Raw genomic sequence first — 20,105 nt, forward strand, 5'->3', positions numbered from 1 at the left:
GCAGCAGGGTCTCACCAGGCCACGAGAGATAACGGTCGTCACGTTGGGATTCAGCCTCGCGGCACACTCCGTGCTGCCGAGGCCTTCGAGCACTTTAGCCAGGACCAGCTTCACCCTAGATCAGTGATCTCATTCATGAAGACTTCGGCGGTGTCTTGATACACAGGTTCATACAAGCGCAACAGTGGCACAAGCTGATCGTCATCGACCCCGTATCCTCTGAATTTCCGCAGTCGTCTCCGACAGTGTGCTTCTCTCTACCATGCCCAAATTCGAACCAGTCCCGAGTTCTTTTAGCAATCCGGAGGGCAAAGTGGTGGTACTCACCGGTAAGTCGGACTTACATGACCAACACCCTAGGTTCTAGCTGCTATATTGGCTGATCTTTACTATCTGCTGACCGAGTCTTGCTTGGTTGCGTAGGAGGTGCACATGGTGTTGGCGAGGCAGTTATTCGCTATCTGTGTGCCACTGGAGCACACACGTTCTTTGGGGACATCGACAAGCAAGCTTGTCAAGCACTCGTGGATGGCCTCGAGGCCGAGAGATTCTCTTCGGGAAGTTTGGATTACCTTCATGTCGATGTTTCCAAGTATGAGGATAATCTGGCTCTTTTCAAACTAGCATATGAGAGGCATGGTAGAGTTGACCATGCTTTTTCGATAGCTGGAGTTACTGAAAGACAGAACTGGTTCGAACCAAGCCTGGATCTGAAGAGCGTGGAAATTGCACCTTCCACCACCGTGTTGGACGTCAACCTCACGGGGCTATGTTACTTTGCTCGCATTGCTACGGTATATCTACGCCAAGGGAACGATGGTCACAAACAGGACAAATCGATTTGCCTATCAGGTTCTATTGCCTCCTTCAAGGAACAGGCAGGGTTGTTCATTTATCAACCCAGCAAGCATGGTGTGATTGGCCTCATGCGCTCGACTCGAAAAATGCTATACCATGAGTATGGCATCAGGATTAACACCATATGTCCCTCTCTGATCAATACCGGGATGGCATCGCACATGTACGATCTCTGGACAGGACGAGGGCTACCGGTTAACGAAGCTTGCGAGGTCGCAGAGTATGTCCTGACTTGGCAAGCATCCCTTAAAGACCCTTTGTCGGATCCTTGATGGGACTAGCAATCTACGTCGAAGGCGGCAAAGGCTGGGAAATCGAGAAGGATCTAGACAATGCGGAAGTTCATTGGCTAGGTGAGGAGAATGCCAAAATCGAAGAAGCGCTTGGGCTTGAGCTGGACAGCAAACAAATGACAGCCACGCGATGTCTTTCGAGCCTGTGACGAGGTCATTGCTTGTTTGTTCTGTTCACTGCGCTTCGAGGTCAACGTTCTGGTACCATGGCCGCCATACAAACATCGATCAGTGGAGAGCAAGATAGATTATCCTCCAGACATCGGGAATACAACCGACAACGGCCGGAGTTCGCGTACATTCCACGTGGATGAATGGAGGTGTAAAGCTACAGGAACCCCATCCCTATCTTTGAAGGCTGGTCCTGAGATTATTGAAATCGATTATTGCAACAATGGACAAATCCAAATTCTTGAAGTGTGTCAAAACAGCAATGCATTGATACAGATCACCTAGTTGGCTGGTAAGTCGACCTTATCAAACTCCAAGCTATATCCCGAGCTAACGGTCAGGTCTGCCACCCAAACGCCAGATGCATGGCTATCGTAGCCTGACGGAGGACACCGCTTCTGTCCAGTGTACCCAGCCACTGGTACCATCCATCCCGGCTGCTGAATCAACACACCCTGCAGAATATCGTCCGAGTTTCAATACGAGTAGGACTCTGGAATTGAGCCTGTCGTTCTGCCCAACATCCAACTACTGCCGTCTCCGATAAATCCCCCTATCAATAGGTTCTGCTCCTGCCGCTACCAAATTTTCCGGACTCAAGGACAGTGCCATCAAATTCAAGGTGGTAGTTGGCACATCTAGGAGGCGCTAGAGCTGGTCAGCATTCTCGGTATGCAAGATCGACAATCAATACCGACTTTTCAGCAATCTGGTCTGCAAGAGACAGACTCGACTGACCGACTCCACAAGACCGAATGCTTGTGCTGAACTGCCACCTGCCGACGAACGATCTAGGGATCGTGCACTTACCGTATTTCCACGAGACTGGCCAAGCGGCGCCAGTGCCCCATGGATCTCTCACGAATACTAGCGCTTCTTGGTCCAGACAAAACTTGTCTGCAACAAGCAGGAGCTTGAACCCAGATTAATTCTGTTATCTCCTGAGAATGGTCGATTTCTCACCTCCCCAGTCACCTTCCCCATCGCTAATTCGTCGGAGACTCCCTTATCTCTGGGGGTCCAGATCCCGGCGACCTCGCGCGGAGTACTCCTCTGCTTGGCATCCGCTGCCGAGTGCTGCTTGTTAACGAGGCTTATGATAACGGAAGAGGCTTAACTCGTATATATACAGTTGATGGTTGTGCTTGCGAACTGCACTCGTCGTCTAGGATTTCGCTTTCAGAAGTCTAGGGAGTTCCGTTACCTTACCAGTCTTTCACAATGACTTCCGAGTACGAATCGAAAGAAATCAAACTCACCGTCGATGCTGCTGGTGACAGCGCGGCCGGTGACCTGAGCGAGAAGTCCTTCTGGTACAAGAGCCGAAAATGGATCCGCAGCATCGGTGCAGAAGAGCTGGGTATCGAGCGTATCCCAGAGGAAATTCGAACGAACCAAAACCCTCGAGATCTCTTCACCGTTTTCTTCAGCGCCAACTGCAATACTGCGACACTGGCACTGGGCTTTCTCGGACCTACCCTGTTCGGCCTCGGATGGTGGGACTCCTTTTGCTGCCTCCTCTTCTTCAACCTATTCGGCGCTATATTCCCAGCGCTAGTCGCACGCTTTGGCCCCAAACTAGGGTTGAGAACCATGATTATCCCCCGATACAGCTTCGGCTGGTGGCCAGCAAAAATCCTCGCGATTCTCAACTGCATCAATCAGATTGGTTGGGCCATGGTCAACGCCATCAGCGGAGCCTCAGTGTTGTATGACGTTGGTGATGGCGACCTGCCACTCGCTGTGGCCGTTCTCATCGTCGGCGTCCTCGCCATTGCCATGGGTCTCCTCGGATACAAAGTCCTCCATATCTACGACCGATACTCCTGGATCGTTATGTTGATCTGCTTCATCATCGTGGCCGGATTTGGCGCCAAGAATTATGTGAACGTGCCAATGGGCTCTGGCTCACTTGAGGCCTCGAATGTCTTATCTTTCAGCACCGCCATCATCGGCTTCGAAATCGCTTGGCTGCCTGTTGCGGCAGATTATGGCGTCTACATGCGTGAGACGACGAAGGATCGCAAATCGTTCTGGTGGGCATATGGTGGTTTCCTGACGAGCCAGCTGTTTATCGAACTTCTCGGCGCCGCTGTGGGCACTCTCAGCCTCAGTACAAACACCTACTTCACTGACGCCTACGACGCACGCGGAATCGGAGGCCTCATTGGCGCATCTTTCGGCGTGTATGGCAAAGGCGCTCGAGGATTTGGCAAACTCATTGAAGTCCTTCTCGGTCTGTCTTGCGTGGCGGTTATCACTACCAACATCTACTCTCTCGGTCTGAGCGTCCAAATGGTCTCGCAGAAACTCCTGGTCGTTCCTCGCCTGGTCTGGTCGCTCATCGGGTCCGTCATCTTCTTGGCCGCAGCAATGGCTGGTCGCGACCACCTCGAAGTAGCCATGGAGAACTTCTTGCTGATCTGCGCCTACTGGATCGTGCCATTCTCGACGATCGTCCTCGTAGAGCATTTCATTTGGAGACGCGGATACAAATATGATCTTACTGCTTGGAACAACCGCACCAAGTTGCCGTACGGGGTCGCCGCTTCAGTTGCTTGGGTCGTGGGTACAGTTCTGTCCCTGCTCACGATGAGTCAGGCGTGGTGGGTCGGCCCGATTGCTGGCGGCATTGGAAGTAGTCCTTACGGCACGGATATCAGCTGGATCTTGGGCTTTGCTGCCACGGCTGTAGTGTATGTTCCTTTGAGAATGTGGGAGCAGAAGCAGTGGCATCTCTTTTAGGGTACGTCCTAGCATTCGGCTAAGAACCTGAATTGTGCCGAGTCTTTCTTCACTAGTATAAATAAGTATACACTCATCGTCTAGTTCGTATTCTAAGTCAATCCTCCCAAGTGGCATCTCTTCGACTTATGAATGGATGCTGCCTTCTCCTCATCCTTAAGCCCTACCACTTCGGTACTCTACTCATTGTCATGTCATTCGCAAAATCCGGAAACAGCCACCAACCTTTGCTCTTCCGACAGCTGCTGCGTATATCAAAATCAAGGCTGCCTCGCCAGAACCTCCTCACTTGGCACAGGCGGATAATCGACCTTGTCGAGATAGAAGCTCAAATCCCCTCTCTCCTTATCCGCCACCGTCCATCCGTTTCCCAGCCACTCAAGCAGATCATGCCCCGGCACCTGCTCATACTCAAAATCCTCCCACCGCGGATTCTCCAGCGTCGCGCGTGCGTGCAGACTACTCCCCGGCCACAAGCCCGTGATCTTGCCGTTGACTTTATACCAGCTGGAGCAGTCGTCGACGTGCACCGTGCGCGGGAAGTATGCTTCCAGATAAGCATTCCAGCTCGCCAACGCGGACGCTTTGACTTGGATGCTGCGCAGGCGTTCGCGGGAGAGTTTCTGCACGGCCTTGACCACGTAGCCGATGATGCTTTCGAAGATGATCAAGAGACTCCCGCCGCCGGTCGCCGAGTTCGGTCCGCCGACGAAGAAGTAGTTTGGAAAGTCCGGGACGGAATGCGACATGTACGCCGACGCGTGGTGGGACCAGATGTCGCTGATGCGTGCGCTGTCGCGGCCGACGATCGGAAATGCAGGCATGAAGGACGTGTCGAAGCCCGTCGCGCAGGCGATGGCGTCGACCTGGTATTCTTGGCCGTCAGACGTGAGGACGGACTGATGTGTGTAACAGATTATGTCAGTGATCCAGACCCCATCGTCGCATCAATCCATGAAAGAGAAACTTACGTTCTTCGTCACCTTCTCAATTGGGGTATTGATAAAGTTGACATTCTCCTGCGTCAGCGCCTCCAGGTATCCAGGTCCGGGAGTCAATCTTCTACAGCCAGGTACGAATTTTGGCTTGAGGGCTTCATACACTTCGGGCTTACTGGCGAGTTTGGTCTTCATGTTCGACGTTATAGCCTGGGTGCCGGCGATTTCTTCAGGTGAGCCGGGGAAAAGACAGGGGTAGTCCATGTTGATAAAGCGCTCCATAGCTTTGCGGAAGTCCTTGTAGTATTGCGTGTCGTGGGCGAATTTGTGTAGTTCCTCTGCTGTGTATGAGTAGTTACCTGGCTCACCGCTCTTTGCAATGGTATCGGTTGTAAACGACCCGCCGAACGGCTGGCTGATCCAGGTTCCGCCGCGTACAAAGTTGTGTACCACAGCGGCTTTTGCTTGGAGTCTGGGAAGCATCTGAATGGCCGATGAGCCGCACCCGATCAGCGCGACTTTTTGATTCGTCCAGTCCCTGTGCCGATTAGCATGATCAGTCGAGCAAGATAGGGAATAAGGCAGTATGTGGCTACCATGAGCAGTCCCAATTCGCAGAATGAAGTAGCTTGCCTTCGAAGTCGGCTAGGCCAGGAATATTGGGCCATTTCCATTTGTTCAGCAACCCTGTTGCGCTGATGACCACTTCAGCTTCGAGCCTTTCGTGCGCATGGTCACCCTCAGAGCTCGTTGTTTCCACATCCACAGCCCATATGCCAGCGTCGCTGTCCCATGTCGCACCAATGACTTTGGTGTTGTATCGGACCTTCTGGTCGGCTTTGTATTTCTTGGCTACTCCCTTGATGTACTCCTGGATCTCAGCGCCAGGTGAGAAGTACTTGGACCATTGAGTATTCGGCTCAAATGTATATTGATAAACGTGGCTGGGAATCTATTGGCGCCGTTAAGCACTGGAATGCTGTAGCCGGACACAGGCAATCTTCAAAGGGTCCTGCCGACCCTGCTTATAGGTATTTCGGAAGACTTACGTCGCAAGCAACCCCTGGATACCGGTTCTCCCACCAAGTGCCGCCCAGAGAAGGGTTCTTCTCCAGAATAGTGATTTTGATGTTGGGGACGTACTGCAGTAGACGAATGTACGTGCATATCCCAGAGACCCCGGCCCCAATGATCAGAACCCGCGTTTCCCGACCTTGATCGACAGGTCGATCTTGGAACTGAAACTCAGGTCGTCCATCCATGGCCATAATCGCCCCTAAAAGCCCTCGAACAGGAATACCAGCTGTTCAGCGTGGATGTCAAATTGCTTGCTGGATCAGTGGGTGTCGATTTCCATGTCAATATGCAATGGGCATGCAACGTGGTATAGCAATAGACGGCAGACAACGGCAGATAAATAATGCTCGCTCACCTGTAGCAAGTCACTTTCTTCATGGAGTACGCACTGTCTCGCTAATAACCGCACCATGAACACACCTACCGTTCCGAGACCAGTCCTAGCGGGTGCCGTTGGTGGGGTCCCCTCAATAAGCCTCCGTGGGCACAGCACGACGCGGGCTGACGAGGCGTTCACCGTCGAGAGACGGTCGGTTCAGAAGCCTGGGAGACAATGGCGGAGGCGCCGACTAGCATCTTAGTTCATTTCTCGTTATCAGACACACGTCGGAGATGTGCGGACAACGTGCCATGCTCGACAGCCTCAGGTTAGTGGTGGGTTAGAGTTCGTAAGGGAGATGACAAACGTCTCAATCTCACGCCTTCTGTGTGACAAGATCTGTGGAGGGGATTTCAAATACTAAGAGCCGAGGAAGAACGGGTCCCTTGCGGATGGTCCTTCGTGCTTGAAGTTGGAAGCAAAGAAGAAAAGAAGAGCACGAGAGGTGGACGAGGCTTTACTAGTCGAGAATCAGCAAGACCAGACGCCGCTTTAACTGACATAGTCCCACAGTGAGTGCAAAACCGATATCATATGTGTCGATGCATAGTAGTCCGTCGCGCATGCTAGTCCAGAAAAGCCCATCTGCTTGTTTGAGCTCAGTATATCCCAAGATCCGTCGAGTCGAAATCAGCATCCATATCCATGATCATGTCCGTTTCATCCATCATATTCACATCCATATTCTCCTTTCCCACTTGTTCATTGCCCTGGAGATCATGTACCACGTCTCTAAGCACAGGGTTCTTATCCACCAGCCTCTGTACGTCGCCGACGATCGCGCTCCCACGCACAATTTTGTCGGCTTTTCTGAAAGTGCTTCGCTTATTCGGACTGTGGTTCCCAGCACTTTTCATCATCCATTGCTTTCTCTTTGCAGGCGCGGATGATTTGTCGTGGGATCTCTCGGCATCACAATAACCTGCTGTACTCTTCTGAGTAGCAATGTTCATGCTCTCAAACGAGTGCGACTCCACAGCACCGGCAGGTAAGTCAAGTACCCAACCTTTGTCATCCATGATTTTCGTCAGGCCCTCAAGGATGGGCACTCCACTGCCCTTCAAGGTACGTTTACTACCGAGGACCAGTAGCTTGCTCCTGGCACGGGTCACGGCCACATTGACTCTTCGCCAGTCTTTGAGCAGATCTCCCACATGACTGTTCTCGTTACTTCTGACACAACTGAGAATCACGATCTCCTTGTCTCGACCTTGGTACTTGTCCGCCGTGTGCGCTTCCACTTTATCTGCAGCGATAGATCCTGCTGCCGCTTTGATGTCTGACCTTATCAGGGCGAGTTGCGAGCGATAGAAGGTGATGACGCCAACAGAGCGAGGAGCAATTCCCGAGTGTATAAGGGTAGTGACAAGCTGAGCCGTCAGTTTCGACTCGCAGCTATTAGTTATTCGTGCCCCCGAGACAGCTTCCCGTCCGGATACTCCTGAGACGATCGTATCAGTGTTCAGAAACAGACAGCGGGAGCTGGGCAAAAGTGCACGCCGAAGCCAGCAGCCAGTATCACCGACACAGACTGATTGACTTGATTTTGGTAACGTCGACGCAGTGTAGTGGTGCATAGCCAGTCCGGCTTCGACGTTGGGAATTTGCAGCGTTCGAGTTGCGACAGCGTCGTTGCCACACTTGATCCGTCCAATGTAGACCAGCTCTTTTGACAACAGCATAATATCTTCCGCCATTCGATATTGGTGTTCTAGGTTTACAACTGAATCTGGCTGGGCATCAGAGAGTAGTTTGAAAAGACTGACATCGAGTCCACCTTCCAAAGCTTGCTTGTTCTGTACCAGTGGCGGCAATTGATAATGATCGCCGACAAGGATGAAAGTGCGTGCCATTCGGATAGGGCCAAGGCATACCGGCAGAGTGATCTGAGAAGCCTCGTCTACAATGCAGTAGTCAAATGTGCGAGCATTGAAGATGCCATGATTGACTCCAAGGCAGGTTGTTGCCACCACTTTCGTGCTGTGCCAGGAGTCGTGTAGCTCCTCCGTTGTGCGTTTGGGAATTCCTGAAATATGCGCAAAGGACTGAATGTCAGGATGCACCTTATTGACAGCGCCAATGCGTAAGATAGGTATCTTGTCATCCTTGATCTTCAGGAGAATGTTGTCGACAGCAGTATGTGTGTAGGATGCCAACAGAACCGACTTGCCTTGTGATACCAGAGCACGGATAATATGAGCTATCGTCGTCGTCTTGCCCGTGCCCGGCATGCCCAGAACAAGGGCGTAGTCTTTCGCACTCATCACCTTCTCGATAGCTCTCCGCTGATCAACGTTAAGATTGGTCTGAGAAGCTGGGCCGGTCAATGTGGACATCGTGGACGTGACCTTGAACTCGGGAGGCTTGTTCTCAATGATCAGTTGTCGAAGTTCCCTTGCCCGCCAGAGATCCTTTTCCATCATGCGAAGGATGTTGTTGCGAGCTGTCGCCATTCCGTTGGCGAATTCGTCCTTGTCAATGCGATAAAGGATCGGACAGTCAGTCTCAGACGTCACATTGGGCCCGGGAGCTATGACGCCTGAGAAGATTTGGTTCTCAACTGGGTCAAATCCCTGCATCGTGCGGTGTGCATGTTGCAGCCTTCGATCCACAGCTACCACCACTTGGGTTGGCCGTACGTTCGTAACGAAGCCTGCAGCGAAGTTGAAATGACCTTTCTCGTCGGAGATTACAATCGGTTCTCCTATCGTGATCTGAGAATCCATAAAAGAAAAGCCAGAAGGTGGCTTTTGCTTGATGAAGGTATATTCGAATCTGTTGATCTTGGAGCTTTCGGGATTCTCAAAGGCGGATCCTGGCTGTATGATGACTTCTGAGAAGCATCGACCAAGAGCTTCGCGATCTACGCTCAACATCGTCCATAACTCTCGGCGGAATCTCATCGTGTCACGTTCTTCTTGGGTCAAAAGATGGTCCCATTTGCTGAAGAATACCTGGTGGGTTGGAGACAGATGGTCAACGACCTCGTTGAATTTCTCCCCTAGTCCACTGGTGGCGGCATCACCGCCCTCGGACAGCTTGTGATAGATGAAACATGCCGGCTTGGAATAGCAGTTCTTGCAGATATGCTCTCTTTTGATCATTGGAGGTAATGCAAGCTTGTCGTGCACGTAACAAGCCAGCTCGTTTCGCTCAATGACCATGTGTCGGATCTCATGTCTGACGCCTTCAACGCGGAATGTCTTCGAAGTTTCCATGTAGTATAATACGCCACATGTGACATTGATGTCGTATCGGTCGGATAAGAGAAGCGTGTACAAAGCTGTTTGGACCCGATGCTGTTCGACATTGTCTCTCTTGCCCGTCTTCAGCTCGAATGGCACCAGCAGAGTCTTAGGCGATGGATCATTTGGGAGCTTCATCTGAGCTTGTACGGTTGCATCGATGTTCCCTTTTAGGCCATACTTTGGCGACCAGATATGCTCTTCGAGCTCCAACAGTTTGTTGATCGTGGTGGGAACAAGCACACCATGCCGGTCCCGAGCCACAGCATCTGGCGACAAAGTGTCACCCACGAAGACGCTTGCCCACGCGGTTAATTCAGGAACTTTCCCCAGTAGATATTCCGTAGCATCTGGTACCCGGACTCCTATCTCATAGAGTGATTCGAGATAGGATGGCAGGACATTGGCGATGATACCTCTGAAGGTCTCAATGTCCCATTTGTTAATACGTAACGCTTGTCCAAAAACTTCATGCAGGATGTGGCCGTAGACTTGTGGTTGAGTAGCTGCACCAGTGGCCTTCACTCTGTCTTGAAGCACAGCGCGTCGCATACAGGTAAAAGAATCCCCAACGACTGTCGACGAGATGAGATGATCCGGATGAAGGATTATCATGTTATCGGCGTCGTCGATAATACACTGCCCAGTACGATCGAACTTCCCGATGACGTGGACATAGGAACCTTTGGTGCATCGAGTATCGTACCAAGATTCTCGCAGGTAGACGATGTACAGCATGCCGGTCTTTTCATCCTTGACGGAGAGCATCTACCACTGATCAGACGTTGGGGCGCTCACGAGAGGAGGATATCATACTTTTTCAGGTCGTTTGCGGCCAGGCTTGTACTCATATAAACTTTCCAGCACATCAATGATCAGGTAACGTTTGATGGCTCTGTTATCGACTGAGTTCTATATACCCTATCAGCATATCATTCATTAGATGAGATTCGGTCGAGAACGCACAGAATCCGTTGTGTCCATTTCTCCTGCCTTGACCGAGGTCGCGTCTGCAATAACCTCCCATAGTTCATAGTCATCCTCAAAAGCATCGTCAAATTCATCAAGTGTCTTCAGTTTATTGAACTGAGCCTTTTCTTCTGAAGTTGGCTTCCCAGTCGGAGTCTGCCTCTTGTTGGGCGACTTGCGCTGCGAGTCGTACTGAGCAGCAAGATCGATCATCGCAGTCATAAGTTCCTCGTCATCATCGTCAAATTCATCAGCAAAATCTGCTGGCGCCTCGGAAGCCGCTGGTAGTGCTTCCCCATGATCCGAAGAGTGATTAAATTCTGTATGCGCCTCCGAATCAAGGATCGGTTGCTGTGAGACCGCGAGACCGTTGGATCGAGAAGGAATACCGGTGGCGGCTACGTCCCGATTGTTCTTCGCGGCGCCGGCGCCCCCGCCTGTTTCCGCCGCTTGCTCAAGAAGTGCCTGTTCCAAACTCTCGAAAGCTTCCATATCAAGACCATCGTCATCAAACTCCGAGGAGAAAGACTTATTTTGGTAGGTTGCCGCTTTTGGAGCCGCAACTGGTGCAGGATGAAGGCCATCCGGCGTTTGCGTAGCGTGCTCCAAGCGACTTCTGCTCTGGGGTCGCGTTGGCGATATGACTGCCTGCGAGCGTCTGTCTGGGAGTGGCGAGGAGCTTGATGGACTCTCGTCTGCCGCTATGGCCTTCTTGGTCAGACTTTCCTGTATCTTCTCGAGGAGCAGGCCCACCCGAGTGTTGTTGGAAAGATCACGACGGAGGATATCTTTACGAGAAGCCGCAAAAAGCTCTTTTGTGCGGCCATGCTGAGCATTTGTCTCAATTCTGCGCCGCTTCGCTTTTGATGTGGGCCACTCAACTCCACAACTATGCGTCCGGCGCAACCCACTGTCTTTGCCGGTGGTGCTAGGTGTTTGAGGTGAAGACGGAAGGAGCAGGGCGTAGTTGGGCAAAGTCGGCTCGCCTTGGGTGCCTTTCAGAGCATTTGCCGTCGTGTATCGGTTCCAGAGATCTTGGGTAGGATCATTGTTGGGAGTTCGCAGTGATCTATTCAACGTCTCGAGATTCAGGGCATCCTTTTGCGCCGAAAACTGTTGTGAAGAAGCGGGTGAGGAGCTCTGAGCGCGTTTTCTGTTTCGTTGCGTCGCGGTCGCAGCTCCAGAGACGTCAGAGCTATGAGGATCCCACAACACATGATCCTTTGGTGTCGCTAGAGGTGGAGCGCAGTTGAAGGCGTCTTCGGTATTTGCAATGAGGTCTTCAAATGGAATTCGAACCGCAGGTGTGTGAGGGACATTGCGATCGGGGAAATCTTTGATACCAGGGGTCTCCCCCGCGTCACTCCCATCTCTTGTGTCTGTCTCTGCCACAGTGTGGTTTTCCTTGTCCTCCTGTGCTGCAATCAATTTCTCGTCGAAAGCGAAACTCTTGAGCTTCTTTCGTGATTGCGAGGAGATGGCAAGAGGGGCTAACGGCATAATTTCAGAGAGCTCTTTCGTCGGTGTCGCATGGTCCAGGACGGTTGATTCAGAACGAAGTGTGGTGACTGAGTGGAAGTCGATGCAAACCACAAATGTTTTGGTGCCGAATGGAAGGCCAACCCATGATTCGACGTCGACGCGCTTGGGAACTCGCGACGCGTCAAAGATGAAGTATGCGCAGTCACGTGATATCACGTGACATCACGTTGATATGATGTCATCTACGAGCTCCTGAAAATGCTCAGCCTCCAGGAGCGACTCGGCGGGCAAAAACACGAAAAGTCGTTTTCGTTCAGCTCATGGTCAAATCCCGCATCTTACAGATTACGAATCCTATTTCCTCCATGTCTCTCGCCCATTACCAGCTGCATTGCCATATCGTCTGGAGATGCCCGCGTACCTGAAGTTGGATATGAATCGGCTTCAAATAGTGTCCTCGCTCTCATACCACCGAGCCCCTCATGAAAGGAAATCGAATTATGAGTTTTGAGACCTTCAGCCTTATGCTCCTGATATGATAGACCACTATGCGAAGAGTACATTCTATCCGCCTCTATCGTTTTGAATTTGCAGTTTCGGACTTACAGCTACTCTTTCTGCACAACCCTTTCAATCCGGCCTGTTCCAAGGCAGTCTTTCCAACTTACCACGATGGCGTACTCGGCACCACATTCGCCTGCTCGCCACCGTGATTCCGATGCCGACTCGAATGATTCAGCCTCCAGGACTTCTCCTAACAAGTTGCTGCGCCTCCTCGAACTGAGCGCGGAACGGGCTTCGTCGCTACCGCCTCGACGACTATCTTCCCCTGTGAAGAAGGCTCCACAAGTCCGACCCCGTCTGAATCAGTTCTATACATTCGACCACGCTGTCCAACTCTTCAAAAGGTCGAAGAATATCATCGTCCTGACTGGAGCAGGGATCTCGACTTCTCTAGGTGTCCCGGACTTCCGCTCCACCAATGGTGTTTACAATCTTCTGGTGGACTCGAAATACGACGATCCCCAAGAGCTCTTCCACATCGACAATTTCAAAACAGATCCTGGCGAATTCTTCAAGCAGGCTGCAAAGGTCTTTCCTAGGATGCAAGGTCTGGTGCCGGCGGATGGGGCGGGAAACGAGGGCATATCACCTGATGTTCCTTTGGTTCCGAGATACAGCGCTACTCATGCGTTCCTTGCGTTGCTACAGGCCAAGGGCAAGTTACTCACCAATTATACGCAGAACATCGACAGCCTAGAGACTGCGGCCGGTGTCTCGAGTGCTAAGCTAATACAATGTCATGGTACACTGTCCACTGCGACATGCATGAGCTGTGGCAAGAGGATATCTGCCAGAAAATACATGCCTGTTGTTCGAGAAGGCAATACCCCGTTTTGCAAGTGCTCACGCGAAACAGATAAGAAGGTTGGAAAACAGCGAGGGCGAGGCGGAAAGAGAAAAAGGAAGCGAGACGAACTCGAAGATTCGGACTCTGACCTCGAAGAGAGCCGCAAGCCTTTCCCGAAGGGACTGCTCAAACCCGATATGACTTTCTTCGGCGAACACATCTCGTATTCTTATGCTCCTCGCCTAGAGGTCGACAAGGCGAAAGTGGATCTGCTTGTTATTATCGGCACTTCTCTAAAGGTTGCCCCTGTAAATGATATGCTCCTTGCCGTCCCTTCTACGGTGCCTCAAATATGGATTAGCAAAGACCGATGTCAGCGCGAAGGGGTCAAGGTCGACATTGAACTTCTGGGAGAGTGTGATCTCATCATCGAAGAGATAGCTCGACGAGCCGGGTGGACTGCTGCCTTGGAGGAGCGCCTGTGGACGGCTCAAAAGACAAGAGATGTACAGGCCCCTGTGGTGAAGCCCAAGCTATCTGAAGAGCACGCGGGGCAGCCGAATGAACCCTCAGTGACGGCGGAGAGTCATCTGGAAATCCGACCAAAGCAAGAGCAATCGCCAAGCAACATCCTTCGATCTACCAACAGGCCTGTCATCAAGATCAATGATGAAGTGGTTACCGATTTCGAACTTGATGCTGGTCAGGAGGGCCCGAACGACAAAGATAAAGCTGGGGAGAAGTCAGTGGAGCTTTCTTTTACCCAAGGAGTCTCAACCTTACCAGAGCTGGCGTCTGACGACAAGGTCTTTGAGAAACCGAAGAAACCGAAACTTCCACCTTCGAAGGTTTCTATCGAGCTCGAGTTAGGGCAAAGGTCGAGGTGGTTCGTTCGAAGAGCGAAGTGATCAACTCAGCCCCTTGACACTTAACCTGAGACCAACCATGTCTACCATTTGATTTCCTTTCATGATGTCTTATCTGTCACTATTGTTTCGGTCGACATTCTCCAGCCGGGAGTTGGTTTTGTGTCGGACGCTGTTGCACATGCGTTGGTAGAGTTGGCTCTGTAGCCTACCTCGGTCGAGGGAGGCGTATGTTGGTCTCCGACTGGGGTTGGTTTGGAGCATGGATTTGGACAATAATCAATGATAGGGACTACGAGTAGCTGCACAAAGTGTAAAATCGAATTGTTGTACCATTACAGAGTACACGTGTCCATGATGCTCGCGACGTGTTCATTAAGGCCTAGTTCTCTATTCCCTTCGCTTGAAAGTGCACTCTATTTCTTAAATTGCCCAGCACTTTATCTTTTGCGGCAGGGTACGACCCATATGCACAGATTCCCCGACCAATCTAGCTCTTTCTCTTGTCTGGTGCCCGATCAGTACTCTTCGAGGTAGAGTACAAGTCGACCGGTCGAAATGGTCATACTCAGCATCGATCGTGTCGGGCCCTGACCATTCCATGCAGAATTGGATACTGGATCCGACCTTCTTCGAAGCTGAACCGCAATATCACGTCCCGTTCCGTGGCTCTGTCGCCTGCAGATCACAACCCTCAACTTCTGTCACCATCTTGCCGTGGAGAGCCCATCGCCCCTCTCAACTCAGATCGGTTGCGCGCCCATCTTCCTGAACCAATCAATGACACCGGTATACACGACGAGCAACACACCACCACCAGGACCCAGCCGCAACACCTTGGGCAAGAAGCCCTTGTACAAGGCGGCGAATCCTTCCTCTTTCATGATTGTGCCCAAGCCAGGCCATGCCCAGTTGTACTTGGGCACCGAGCCCGCAATCTTTGGACTATTCTGGATCCTCGACTTGACCACGTCCATGGGGGTGTTGAGTATCGTGCCGACGGTGCCTCCGATCGACCCACTCAAAAAGTCCGTCATCATCGCCTTGCCCCTCTCCTTTTTCGGATCGACCTTGGGCATCAGCGCCTTGACCTGGAAGATGCACCCAAAGTAGCCCGCGTTCCAGAGTATGTGGCGCCACAGGGTGCTTTCCAATCCGTTGTACAGCGCCAGGGGGCCCTCGCTCTTGACCGTCTTGACCACGCAGTCTACTATGCCGTTGTACTTGCCCGCACTCGCGCGGTCTTGGAGACGGATCTTGACCAGCTCGAAGGGGACGACGACGAACGCTTCGGTCGCACCAGCAGTCGCACCGGTGAGAATGGCGAGTGGCTGCGTCGGTTTCTCGACGTTGAATAGGCGCCGGTAGAACACGCCCCAGGAGTCGTTGGCGGCGAACTTTGTAGCGCGCTTGGGTGCTTCCATCATTATCGGTGCGGCAATGCCACGGTACAGGCGCGAAGGTCCCTCATTGCGCACAATCTTCTTGAAACAGTCGAGCATGCCGGTATAGTAGTCTTGGCCGGGGATGGGTTTGCCTTGGAGTTGTCTAAAGAGGCATTGTCAGCTATGTCGACCATACCAGGTCGTCTGGATGGTCTGGGTTGCAGAGCTTCTGACGGTGAACGAGAAGGAAGAAAATGGAGGGGTGTACTGACACTCTCGTCTTGATCACATCGAGCGGATACCTGCACGCAAAACATTATCAGCCATCAACTCCTTCCTTTACTCCACGCGCGCACAGTGAGTCTGCTCATGTCGCGTCGGCTCGTCTCGTCCGCAGGGGGTTAGGCAAGTAAAGTCAAGCGGCGGCTCACATCATCAGAATCTGCGACAAGATAGCGATTAGCTTAGGACAAGCACGATACGATAGCTGCTGATATCTGCGCCTGGCTGCGACAGGGGACGAGGAGGACATACTTCAGACACGCCGGCCACAGCGCCAGCGGCGAACTGGTAGACGAAAGGGAGCGGTTTCTCCGCCATCTTGGACCGGTTGTGTCGTGTGCTTTATCCGATGTAGAGGGAAGTTCCCAAGTTCGAGAACGAGCGACCGAGCGATCAAAGAGTGGACAGTCTCTAACCGCACACCTGCAAGGGAAGCTACTTAGGCTGTAGCTAGACTCCTGTGACTCCTTGCAAGAATGCGAACAATGGGGAATTTGACTGACTGCTGCTGGAAAGGAATAAAGAGAAGAAATTACGAAGAAGAGATGCAGTGCAGGGTGCGGACGGGACGATATCGGCACAACCTCCGCCCAAGCTCGTGGTAGCTTGTAGACAGCGGCTGGTGCAGGCTGTTGACAGGGCCACTCAGGGCGTAGGGCGTAAGGGCCGCTGGCTGGAGAAAGTTGGAGAATCAGGGGCGTTCGGCTGCTCGCCCGATCGCCCACTCTTGCTTTCAACCCTGGACAACCAGAGGCACCCGAGAGGCACCTCCACCCTACTTGGTAAAGACTACAGAGAGATTATGAGACCATGTCTTTAGATGGTGGAAGAAATGTATTCCACCTCGATGCCATTACTTGCGGTACTCTCTACCTACAATACAAGCCCCTGTGTCTGTGGTGCACACTGCAATCACCATGGAAGAAGAAGGGAATAGAGGAGATGGTCGAAACGAAGGGGTATCAAAAACCGAACCAGAGTATCCATCAACAGAAATTCACCTCCAGCGCCGATGAAACACAACAAAAAGAACGACATCGACTCAAAAAGTGTCCCACCCTCATATACTTCTCAGCCTCCACCGCCGAGTTGCAATGCAACGATTAACTGTGCCTGCGTTATATTCGTGTCTCGCCTCTACCCCAGCTCATCTCGTGTTTGTGGGAATGGCTCACTTCCCTCATCAATTCATATCCATGAATTCATCTTCTTCCTTAAAGCTGATGCCTCCATGTCCGGCGCTGTGCCAGTATTGTGTTTGCCCGGGATTGCTGCCACTGCCAGTGCCACTACCCCCACTGTGAAAGCCTGGACTGAGCTCAAAATTGCTCTGCGGGCTCAAACTGGAATTGGCCTGGATCTTATCTCCAGTCATATTGGTGTGTCGTGGGACACGTAGCCCACTTCCATCTCCCCTCGAGTATGCAAAGGTACTCGAGTCGTTCTTCTCCATCGCATCCAAGACTTCGGACCGCATGCGCTTTTCATCCTCCGTGACCTGGAACGGCCATTGCCCTCCCAGTGAGGTGATGTATTGAGCCAATTCATCTTCTTGTTGATATTTCAAATGGAGCGCCCACATAAGATCTCGCGTCCAGCTCACTGAACCATTGAGGATGTCGCCCTTGTTCGGGCCTTTCTCCTTTTCTTCAATCGGCAGACCAATGGTGATGTTTCCCGCTGTGCTCGCAGCACGACGACCAGCTGCTCCCGCTAGTAAAGAGGTGGCCGTGTTGTTAGCATTCGGCGGACTCATGCTGGTGGCACCGACTGATGGCGACAGTGGACCATTGCTCTGGAGTTGCTTTTTGACCTTGTCATCGTCCAGGCGATGCTGTGGGACCAGGTGTGACAGATCTTGTATACGCTCGTTGATGTTGTCTCGACGCCTCCGTTCGACGGCGTTGTGAGATGCTCGCCGCCGGCGCTTCTTGGCTTCAATGGTCTCTGCACTCGTTACTCCATTCTCAACCTTGGCAGGCAGAGACGCATGTTGACCAGAGCCAATGGTTTCCGAGATGCCAGCATGGTGCATACCTGCACCAGGCGAGGACAAGGGAGAGTCAAGGTAGGACTGAAGACTTCCCGGAGTACTATCATACTGACCGGACAGGGTCTTAGCGTGTCGATTCTGTAAATTGGGTGCTCTGATTGGTCGTCCGTTGGCTATGTTGCCCGATTCTGGAGTGCCTATGTGAAGTGCTGCCATAGCCGATGTTCGTGGGGTCAGAGGAGATCTCTGGTCGGATGATGATTTTCGGTTCGCTGAGTGTAGGCTTGGGCGTTTGCCGAATTGTCCACTCTGTAGAGGTGACATGTGTTGCGGCAATGAACCCATAGGCCGGAACTGATTGTAGTCAAAGGTGCCCAAGAAAGGGCTCTGGATGGGTGGTCCGTCTGGTGTACTTGAGTAGATGTTGGACATCTGGTTTTGTTGGCTCATAGGAATAGCGGCTGAACTTCTGTTATTGCTGCCGCTCTGTTGGTTGAGGGTAGTGAAATCATCCAGCATGCCTTGGCCGTTATTGGAAAAGTCGAGACTGTCCAGCAATTCACTGTCATCATAACCAGAGTTGCCCATGTTAAAGCTCGAGGACATGTTGCCGCCAAAGTTGTATTGCATTCCACCGAAGTTGGACAGGTCGGAAGGATTGATGTTCCCGTTGTCTTGGTTGTTGTTAAATTGATTGCCGAAGTGCTGTGATGTGCCATAGTTTGAGGCAGACATGAAGTGATTGGGATTGTTCCCGAAGTCATCGGGCTCGGTCTTAATGTACGGCATCCCGCCAGAAGAGTGAGTCATGGTCTAGAGAAAAGGTGCGAGCTGCGCTTGGGGTTCTTTAATGTTGTTGGTGATATAAGCTGGTGTCGTGATCGTAGACTCTCTTGCCAAATCCGGATATCACACAGCCTTAGCCATCGCAAAGCTGTTATCAGGGAGGGATGGCGCTTGTCGAGATAGCTGAGTCGCCGGGTATCGAAGGAAAGACCCGTCCCGAAGGTGTGGAAAATAGTCCAAACGGATATGACCAAGACCGTTTGGTATCAGGGATCGATGGTGTATGACGTGAATCTCAGTCGTATAGAGGATAAGGCTGACTGCAGTATGCGCTGTAAGCAGAATGTCAACCTCGTCCGGGCGTATTCCGGCCTATAACCGCAAAGGTAATTGAGAATCTTATGGAGTTGTAAAGTGTGGCGTTATGTATAGTACTGAATTGAGTGAAGGTAATTGTAATCAGGTTCGGTTTGTGAAGAGGGTGTATGACAGAGGTGTTTGGCTCGAATCGCTTAACACCGCCTCTTGGATGGATCGACTCTAAACTATTCGGCGGCGCAAGTGAATGGCAGGGCGGCCGCAGAGAGACGGAACGTGCGCTCGAGGTTCGAGACGGTGAGACAGATGGACGATGTTGTTTGAAGCACACCGACAAGTTGAAAGGTGGGAATGTGGTTCGAAGGAGGGGCGGTTTGGAGAGAGGTGAAGGGATGCGGCTCGGGGATTTCTGGGCAAGTGATGCCGCAGTCGATGTAGTGCGCCAATGGAACTTTCTCAGGCAGAAGGCACAGCGCGGTCGAGCCGGCGAGGTTGAGGTGACGAACAGAGTGGTAATGTTGGTCAAAAGGACGAAGTAGTAGCAGGGAGTTGTGAGTGCGCAATGGCCGGCAATGGAGGGAGACCGACAGACGCACACGCCGCCTGGCTGGTTCGAGTTTGGAAACGGAAAGGGAAAGACTGGCGCCACTGCCAATGGAAGGAAACTCGGCCTGGTGGCCTTTACAGGCGACCTTGCGAACTTGGTGTCAATTCGGCCTTGGCACCGGAAAGCGGCCTTGGCTGGCTGGCCGAGGGTCGAATGGTCGATGGTCGAGGCTTGGAGGGTCGATGGGGGTGTCTGACTCAATGCTGTCAGGAATTGATTGGTTTCGAGGTGCTGCTAGAAGATGACAGTTGATAGGTGCACAGAAGTTGGCTATCGTATACTGCGCTGACTGCGTAAAAGAAAAGTTCAGTTGGCTCCAGATCCCCGGAATTGGCGGGGGAATCACCGTCAACCAAACTG

The 20,105-nt window shown here is 52.1% G+C and overlaps 7 protein-coding genes across 8 annotated transcripts; 3 read left to right on the plus strand and 4 right to left on the minus strand.

The window, feature by feature from the left end:
* Nucleotides 1–262: 262 nt before the first annotated feature.
* Nucleotides 263–1,300, plus strand: PV05_08006 (uncharacterized protein; the record flags this gene model as incomplete). The annotated part of the gene is made up of 3 exons (XM_013457494.1): nt 263–329; nt 424–958; nt 1,111–1,300. 3 exons carry the CDS (start codon nt 263–265, stop codon nt 1,298–1,300), a joined length of 792 nt encoding a protein of 263 aa, XP_013312948.1.
* A 1,192-nt stretch (nt 1,301–2,492) lies between these two features.
* On the plus strand, nt 2,493–4,072 carry PV05_08007 (uncharacterized protein). The gene has a single exon (XM_013457495.1). The coding sequence runs from the start codon at nt 2,544–2,546 to the stop codon at nt 4,065–4,067; it is 1,524 nt and encodes a 507-aa protein (XP_013312949.1). The 5' UTR covers nt 2,493–2,543; the 3' UTR covers nt 4,068–4,072.
* A 47-nt stretch (nt 4,073–4,119) lies between these two features.
* On the minus strand, nt 4,120–6,273 carry PV05_08008 (uncharacterized protein; the record flags this gene model as incomplete). Its single annotated transcript, XM_013457496.1, has 4 exons — nt 4,120–4,966; nt 5,039–5,543; nt 5,602–5,957; nt 6,055–6,273. 4 exons carry the CDS (start codon nt 6,271–6,273, stop codon nt 4,328–4,330), a joined length of 1,719 nt encoding a protein of 572 aa, XP_013312950.1. The 3' UTR covers nt 4,120–4,327.
* A 711-nt stretch (nt 6,274–6,984) lies between these two features.
* PV05_08009 (uncharacterized protein) lies at nt 6,985–12,287 on the minus strand. Its single transcript, XM_013457497.1, has 3 exons — nt 10,673–12,287; nt 10,523–10,618; nt 6,985–10,474 (listed from the first exon to the last, which is right to left on the minus strand). Exons 1-3 carry the CDS (start codon nt 12,173–12,175, stop codon nt 7,061–7,063), a joined length of 5,013 nt encoding a protein of 1,670 aa, XP_013312951.1. The 5' UTR covers nt 12,176–12,287; the 3' UTR covers nt 6,985–7,060.
* Nucleotides 12,288–12,459: 172 nt separating this feature from the next.
* PV05_08010 (uncharacterized protein) lies at nt 12,460–14,725 on the plus strand. Its single transcript, XM_013457498.1, has one exon. It carries the CDS (start codon nt 12,830–12,832, stop codon nt 14,414–14,416), a length of 1,587 nt encoding a protein of 528 aa, XP_013312952.1. The 5' UTR covers nt 12,460–12,829; the 3' UTR covers nt 14,417–14,725.
* PV05_08011 lies at nt 14,682–16,596 on the minus strand. Of its 2 annotated transcripts, XM_013457500.1 has the most exons (4): nt 16,294–16,596; nt 16,191–16,201; nt 16,032–16,061; nt 14,682–15,922 (listed from the first exon to the last, which is right to left on the minus strand). In XM_013457500.1, exons 1-4 carry the CDS (start codon nt 16,357–16,359, stop codon nt 15,118–15,120), a joined length of 912 nt encoding a protein of 303 aa, XP_013312954.1. In that variant the 5' UTR covers nt 16,360–16,596; the 3' UTR covers nt 14,682–15,117. The 2 variants fall into 2 exon arrangements, with proteins under 2 accessions (XP_013312954.1, XP_013312953.1); XM_013457499.1 differs by having other exon boundaries at nt 16,032–16,201.
* Nucleotides 16,597–16,852: 256 nt separating this feature from the next.
* PV05_08012 (uncharacterized protein) lies at nt 16,853–19,826 on the minus strand. Its single transcript, XM_013457501.1, has one exon. The coding sequence runs from the start codon at nt 18,842–18,844 to the stop codon at nt 17,225–17,227; it is 1,620 nt and encodes a 539-aa protein (XP_013312955.1). The 5' UTR covers nt 18,845–19,826; the 3' UTR covers nt 16,853–17,224.
* Nucleotides 19,827–20,105: the final 279 nt, after the last annotated feature.

This window comes from Exophiala xenobiotica, assembly GCF_000835505.1.
Source record: "Exophiala xenobiotica strain CBS 118157 unplaced genomic scaffold supercont1.5, whole genome shotgun sequence".
NCBI classification, from domain to species: domain Eukaryota; kingdom Fungi; phylum Ascomycota; class Eurotiomycetes; order Chaetothyriales; family Herpotrichiellaceae; genus Exophiala; species Exophiala xenobiotica.

Bases quoted from the DNA above. Each gene is read 5' to 3' on its own strand.
- PV05_08009 (XM_013457497.1), bottom strand. From the start codon at position 12,175: ATGCCGTTAGCCCCTCTTGCCATCTCCTCGCAATCACGAAAGAAGCTC. The intron at 10,619-10,672 runs GTGCGTTCTCGA...TAGGGTATATAG, and splicing joins AAATGGACACAACGGATTCT to AACTCAGTCGATAACAGAGC. The intron at 10,475-10,522 runs GTATGATATCCT...GATCAGTGGTAG, and splicing joins GCCGCAAACGACCTGAAAAA to ATGCTCTCCGTCAAGGATGA.
- PV05_08011 (XM_013457500.1), bottom strand. From the start codon at position 16,359: ATGGCGGAGAAACCGCTCCCTTTCGTCTACCAGTTCGCCGCTGGCGCT. The intron at 15,923-16,031 runs GTCAGTACACCC...ATGCCTCTTTAG, and splicing joins GATGTGATCAAGACGAGAGT to ACAACTCCAAGGCAAACCCA.
- PV05_08007 (XM_013457495.1), top strand. From the start codon at position 2,544: ATGACTTCCGAGTACGAATCGAAAGAAATCAAACTCACCGTCGATGCT.
- PV05_08012 (XM_013457501.1), bottom strand. From the start codon at position 18,844: ATGACTCACTCTTCTGGCGGGATGCCGTACATTAAGACCGAGCCCGAT.
- PV05_08010 (XM_013457498.1), top strand. From the start codon at position 12,830: ATGGCGTACTCGGCACCACATTCGCCTGCTCGCCACCGTGATTCCGAT.